The sequence below is a fragment of the Haemaphysalis longicornis genome, unplaced genomic scaffold (assembly GCF_048455015.1).
Source record: "Haemaphysalis longicornis isolate Haplotype H1 unplaced genomic scaffold, Haemaphysalis longicornis Haplotype H1 scaffold_2, whole genome shotgun sequence".
NCBI classification, from domain to species: domain Eukaryota; kingdom Metazoa; phylum Arthropoda; class Arachnida; order Ixodida; family Ixodidae; genus Haemaphysalis; species Haemaphysalis longicornis.
In genome coordinates this window covers 77,394,484-77,401,111 of record NW_027526295.1, presented here as the reverse complement: position 1 = coordinate 77,401,111, position 6,628 = coordinate 77,394,484, and the positions used below count along the sequence as shown (strand labels likewise).

Below are 6,628 nucleotides of genomic sequence, written 5' to 3'. Positions count from 1 at the left end.
ATAATTATGTCCCTGTGACGTCACAACAGCTGGGCAAAAACGTTCCTGGCCTACGGCAACAACTTCCTTCATTTTCCAGATTATCAGTTTAAAGGTGCCATTATGGTCACACCAAGGCTATTTTGACAAAGCGACCTTTTAAATGAATCGAAGTTGTTCTTTTGGTCACGGTCACCCCTATCTCCAAAGCAGAATGTACCCAGAGATATACGAGAAAGAGTGTAGCTTCTGTGAGCAATTGGGCACGCTCCGGCACGTCATCGGAGAGTGCGATTTCACCTAGACAATCCCCCGCCCCTTACCCAACCCTCCATCACCCTTCCCACACCCCTTAACGAGCGATGGAAGACCTTGCTAACCAGCCCCGCCTTGGAAGACCAGCTCGTCCTGATCTCCAGGGGCCAAGCAGCCGCGGAAGCATATGGGTCCCGAGAAGAGGGAACCACCCCATCCGGCACGTAGTCGCCGCAATTTTATGCGGCTAAATAAAGTTGTTCTCTCTCTCCCTCCCCCCTTTAAACTACGAAGTCAATTTTTTTTTCGCAGAGAGGTATAGTTATTCTTTCTGAACCGGTTCACTAACCGGTTCAGTCTTGCGAACCGCTTCGCAAACCAGTTTGTTGTGTAATTTAGTCGAACCGGAACTGCACCGGAAGTAAATGATTTCAGCCGAACCCCAACCGTAACCGGACCAGGGTTTTTTTTTTCTTCGGTACAACGCACTGTTGTAATTATAAATAAATGGGGTAGTATATTTTGGTATAACAAATAAATAAAAACGTGGCAAAAAACTAAGTCCAAGACAGGCGAGATAAAAATAAACACAAAGACCGTCTCCTCCAGCTGTTCCAAGAAGAACGAAAAGGAAAAGCACCAACAGGTCGCCTGCGAGCAGAGCGAACACGGTAAAATTGAATTCAAGTTAGTAAACATTCATTGCAGCAATTATAGGGAAGATTGAGAGGGAAGAGAACAACCTTGGAGGGGAAGCAGAGGAGAGGGTGTTGCGATGTAGCAGCGGCAGAATACCTTTGTCTCTGGACGACATTTGCATGGGGGCAAGCAGATACGCGGCCAATTCTTTTCGTAAGCATGCGCTATGCATTTAATTAAGGGATGCACGCACTCGTTTTGTTTCATAAGGCGAAAGCCTTCAGTGTCTCATTCAGCGCAAAAAGTGACCGCAGTCATCGTCGTTCTCGTCAGCATCAACATGAATTGCACCAAAATGGATTCCGCTGTGAAGAGGAAATAATTTTTTTTTAAATATGCGCAGCTTGCACTATTGGTGCAAGGCTGGAGAAACAGCAGAGCTGGCGGCCCCTCTCCCTTCGTCAGAGACCCGGCTGTTGCACCTCACATGGGTTTACTAACCTGCCGCTGGCAGTTCGGAAATCACCGTACACGGAGAGCGGATGTGTGAATAAGCCCCGAACTCCTTTCCGCCACGATGTCATCTACTGCCGGCCTCTCGAGAAGGACGCGGAACCGCTCCAGCGTACGCAACCAATTTATCTGAAAATAGCGCGCGTTCGTCTTACGCTCGCTAAATGCAAATACAACGTTCGGTAAAGCTTACCCACAGTGCAGAAGACGCATAAAAGTAACGTGAGCTTGCTCTTCAGGTATAAGGTTGCTGAAACTGTCTAACGTGTCTTGAATCTAGAAATTAAGCTTAGGCCTTCGCACACCCGCGCGCCCCCCTTCCTCTGCGTCAAAAGCACGAAACAAGAAACACCGGTATAACCGTTGGCCAACCAACCTCCGCGAGTATGTGCCCCTCTGCCTCTTGATGTTGCAAACTTTGGGTCCTGCACGCACTTAACAAAAACCCTTGGAATGTGGGCGTACACGACGAACTGAGTAAGCAATGTAAGCCACTAAAGCACGACCCTCCCTCAGCAAAGGTGAAGCTGGCAGGGATATCGCCACTCCACCCTCCTGCTACGAGGATGAATCTTAAGACTGAAACTGACAATAGCGATATTATAAGGATGCCCTCAGCCGTGACGACGCGCTCTGGTCAGAAGGCAAACTTTTTCAGTACAAAAAACCACGGTAGAGACTGTCGGACCCGAAGTCTATTATACAAGGCAAAGATACACTGACTCCGAAGAAGATAAGTCTTTTTGTGTCAGTTCATAGAAAGCAGCGAAGAAGATGAAGCCAGAACAAAAGGCAAAGAAGAAGCGAAAAGTGGCACAGGATGGCGTAAAGCGGGCCAGGAAAACACCCAGACAGAAGCCCACAAAAGCTAAGCTAAATGCAAAGAAGCCTAAATCGAAATCTCAGAAGAGTCGCCCCAAAAAGCGAGGCAAGGCAAAAAAAGAAGAGGATGAGGAGGATGCGGAGATATGGAAGTGGTGGGAAGAGGAAAGGCGGGACGACGGCAAGAAGTGGCACACCCTGGAACACAGGGGGCCCGTGTTCGCACCCTCGTACCAGCGTCTGCCGGACAATGTGCGTTTCTACTACGACGGAGCCCCGGTCAAGCTTAGCCGTAAGGCTGAGGAGGTGGCCGGCTTTTACGGTCGCATGCTGGACCACGACTACACGTCGAAGGAAGTCTTCAACCAGAATTTCTTCCGAGATTGGCGGACGTGCATGACAGCGAAGGAAAAAAGGCTCGTCAAAGACCTCAGTAAGTGCAACTTCGAGGAGATCGGCGCATACTATAAGCGAAAGTCCGAGGAACGCAAGGCCATGACCAAGAAAGAGAAGGAGGCAATAAAACTACAGAACAAGAAATTGCAACTGAAGTACGGTTTTTGCATTGTCGATGGCCACAAGCAGAAAATTGCCAACTTCAAGATTGAGCCGCCAGGCTTGTTCCGTGGCCGTGGGGAGCATCCAAAAATGGGCATGCTCAAACGACGAATCATGCCCGAGGACGTGATAATCAACGTTGGAAAAGACGCCAAGGTTCCCGCACCACCGCCAGGACACAGGTGGAAAGAAGTACGCCATGACAACAATGTGTCCTGGTTGGCGTCGTGGGCGGAGAACGTTTTGGGACAGACCAAGTACATCATGCTCAACCCTAGCTCCAAGCTGAGAGGTGAGAAGGACGTGAAAAAGTACGAGATCGCTCGCAGGCTCAAGTCATGCATTGGCAAGATACGGCACAACTACATGAAAGACTGGAAATCAAAAGATATGAAAGTCTGTCAGCGCTCTGTAGCACTGTATTTCATTGACAAGCTCGCTTTGCGAGCTGGTAACGAGAGAGAAGAGGGTGAGAGAGCGGACACCGTGGGTTGCTGCTCCTTGCGAGTGGAGCACATTACCCTGCATGACCAGCAAGACGGCGAGGAGTTTGTTGTAGAGTTTGACTTCCTTGGAAAGGACTCCGTTCGATACACCAATGCTGTTCCTGTCGAGAAGCGAGTTTTCAAGAATCTAGCGCTTTTCATGGAGAACAAAGCGCCTCAAGATAACCTATTCGATAAGCTGAGTACGAGCACCTTGAACAAACATCTCAACAAGCTTATGGATGGCCTGACAGCCAAAGTTTTCCGTACTTACAATGCCTCCGAGACGCTTCAAGAGCAGCTGGAGTTACTAACAGAGGCGGACATGTCACTCCCCGAGAAGCTGTTGACTTACAACCGAGCAAACAGGGCTGTAGCCGTTCTTTGTAACCATCAACGGGCTATTCCTAAGAATTTCGACAAGCAGATGGAGAACCTCCAAAACAAGATTGAAGAAAAGAAAGAGCGCATTCGGCAGTGTAAAATGGAAGTCAAGCAACTCAAATCCACCTATAACAGCTCCCGGACGAAAAAGGACAATCAGCTACTGGATCGCAGGAAGAGGCGCCTCCAGAAGCTTGAATTCCAGCTGAAGAAGCTGGAGGTGCAAGCTATGGACAAGGAAGAGAACAAGCAGGTCGCCGTGGGGACCTCCAAGCTTAACTACCTCGATCCCAGAATCAGCGTGGCCTGGTGCAAGAAGTGGGACATCCCCGTTGAAAAGATCTACAACAAGACGCAGCGAGAGAGATTCCGCTGGGCAATCGAGTTAACAGGCCCCGATTTCGAATTTTGAAAGGTCCTGCGCCTTAACCATCACCGGCATTGCTTCCTCTAGCACCTCGTGACTTAAGCAACCATCCTGGCCTGTTAGCCCCCAGCAAACCTGCTTTCTTTTGCAGTGGCCTTTCACAGCAGCACGGAGGACTGTTTCGTAAATCTCGAGGCTATTTTAAATTTTAATAAAGGAAAGAAACAGCACTTTAAGCTGCCAATGGTAAAAGGGAATTCGATTAGCCTGAATACCTGTTTTACCCTGGTTATCGCTGTTTGATTAACAAAGATGTAAGTTGCACAGTCTGGCTGTAAATGAGTTGTTTTGCACGTACTACCTTTCCCGGATGTTGAGGGTGAGTAGAACAGCCAATTTTTCGCTCACTCGGCTAGATGCGTGGTTATTTTGTGAGGGTTGTAAACAAATATGTGTTTTTTCTTTGATTATTATTTTTTAATTCAAGTACAGAACTACAATACGTTGTTCAGGCCACAACGTTAGCATAAACTAGTGTGAGCTATTCTCGTCGGTATACATCGGTAATGGCTACTTCTACGTACACAAATGTCATTTACTCGAGTTGGAGGGTCGTTATTGCTATTGCAATGGAAGTCTGAAATGTTTTTTCGACACACAGTACATAGATGAAGGCATGCATGATTTTACCTGTCCGAGTATGACAGACTTACCAAGACACTTTTCAGGTAAAAGGATGGATATCCGAGTCACAGAGCAAATTTTTTTACGCTGACATGTAACTAGGGCTAACTGAGATTGGGCTAGGCCACTGATCTCCACTTAGTTGCTGGATGGCGCTTCGCCGCTGTCGCGGCCGGGCGCGCGCACGGCCACCGGAAGTTCAACGGCTCGTCCCGGAAGTCGGGCGTCTGCTACGCTTCTCAACCGCTGATAAGCGTCCCCATCGGCGCATTTTGGCATTTTGTTCTCACTTTATTGCATTTTGGCTGTACACATCGCGTTCAGATCGCAACTTATGCTATACCGAAACATGCGACGTTAATATGAAGCAGAATTTAATTGCGAAGGAGAACGAAAATGTCACGTGGGTCTTGGTTTCAGAGCAGACGACGCAGCTAGAACGGGATTTATGCGACAAATTTACGCTAGGGATTTATGCTAGAAAGAAAACAACGTGGGCACGGCGTCAGGCTGTAGCCGAGTTCCTGCGTCCGTTCTGTCAAAACAGTTGTCAGTAAAGTGGTCACTGCAGAGCCTGCTGCCTGGGGATGGAGCCCATTTGTCCCTTCTTAATGCCCCAGTTACACGAGCACAGTTAACCATGGTTAAGCGAACCGCGGTTAGACAAAACCGCAGTTTGCTGCGTTACACGACAGACGAAACTGCGGTTACGTCGCTAACCATGGTTAACGCAAACAGCTTGTCCACCTCAGTTCGGTCACGCTAACCGCAGTTTCCGCAGCCGCAGTGCTCAAAATCGCACAAGTCAGTTCGGACGCAAGTGGCGGCGCATCAGCGGAGGTTAAAAAAAAAATAACCTGGCGTTCGGAAGAGACGAAGGTTCTCAAATAGCGGGCGCCCCAAAGCTGTCTCCAAGACGCGCTTTCGTTCTTTGCATCGCTCTCTCAATCAGCGCGACTGCCCGTCAGCAGCGGCTCGTTTCCCTATCCGCCCGATCAACTACGACAAAAGCCGTGCTAAATTTGTAAATTCCGCGCGTCGTCCGCCAAAAATGGATATAGCAGGCAATCCTGAAGCGTTTTCAGCACTCGGAAACGATCGACGCGCGCGTCGGCCGTGCCTGCAAATACGCCGCCCGCCTGCCCGCACGGCACTGCAAGCGGTTCGAACCGGCCCACACCACGGCAGCAACAGCTTGTCGCCGCTCTTTGATATCAATCTGATCGCGGAAAAAACTTCCACATGCGAGAAAGTGGATGTTAGTGCGGTGAAAAATTGTGCTATCGATTGTAATTCGCAGCTGTAGAGATAGCGGCGGTCAAATATCTACCGCGATGCTAAGCCGAAAGCTCCCAACACCGAACAGACCTAAGCAAACCAAGCCGGTTGCGAGCTGTTGGGGAAGCCCCTCTCCTCCCTGCGCGCGAGTGCGTTGCATTTGGGTCAGAATGGACTGCTTTAACGATATTGTTTTTTTTTGCCTACACTGCTTCTCTTTTGTTTTTTATCGGGGAGTTAAAAGTGTGGTAATTTATTTTTGTTACGCTCACAATCAAGTGACCTTGGTCCCCAAACTTGCAATTTCGCGTGTAACAGCCAAAACCGCAGCTTGCGATAACCGCGGTTAAAGTTTAGTAACCACGGTTAAACTTAACTGCGGTTACTTTCGCCGTGTAACTAGGGTATAACCACCCAACGCCGGTGTAAGAGCGATGGAATCTACGTAACAAGAGCCACAGCTTAAAAACGACACTGATATGACATTTACGTTTCGCTGCGTATCACGCACGTCGTACAGAATATTGTAATACTTCCAAGTGGAACGTCTTCCCAGACGACCTCTCTGGTCTGCTTGTGCAGTTGACGACGCAACAAGCAGGTATTTTTGGCGGAATGCGCACGAAACCAGCCCATACGTAGCATGCGCAATGCTGGAACGGCG

The 6,628-nt window shown here is 49.0% G+C and overlaps 1 protein-coding gene across 1 annotated transcript; it reads left to right on the top strand.

Moving 5' to 3' along the window:
- The first annotated feature begins 2,115 nt into the window (after positions 1 to 2,115).
- On the top strand, positions 2,116 to 4,047 carry LOC144167203 (DNA topoisomerase 1-like). Its single transcript, XM_077696552.1, has 2 exons — positions 2,116 to 2,211; positions 2,293 to 4,047. Exons 1-2 carry the CDS (start codon positions 2,161 to 2,163, stop codon positions 4,045 to 4,047), a joined length of 1,806 nt encoding a protein of 601 aa, XP_077552678.1. The 5' UTR covers positions 2,116 to 2,160.
- Positions 4,048 to 6,628: the final 2,581 nt, after the last annotated feature.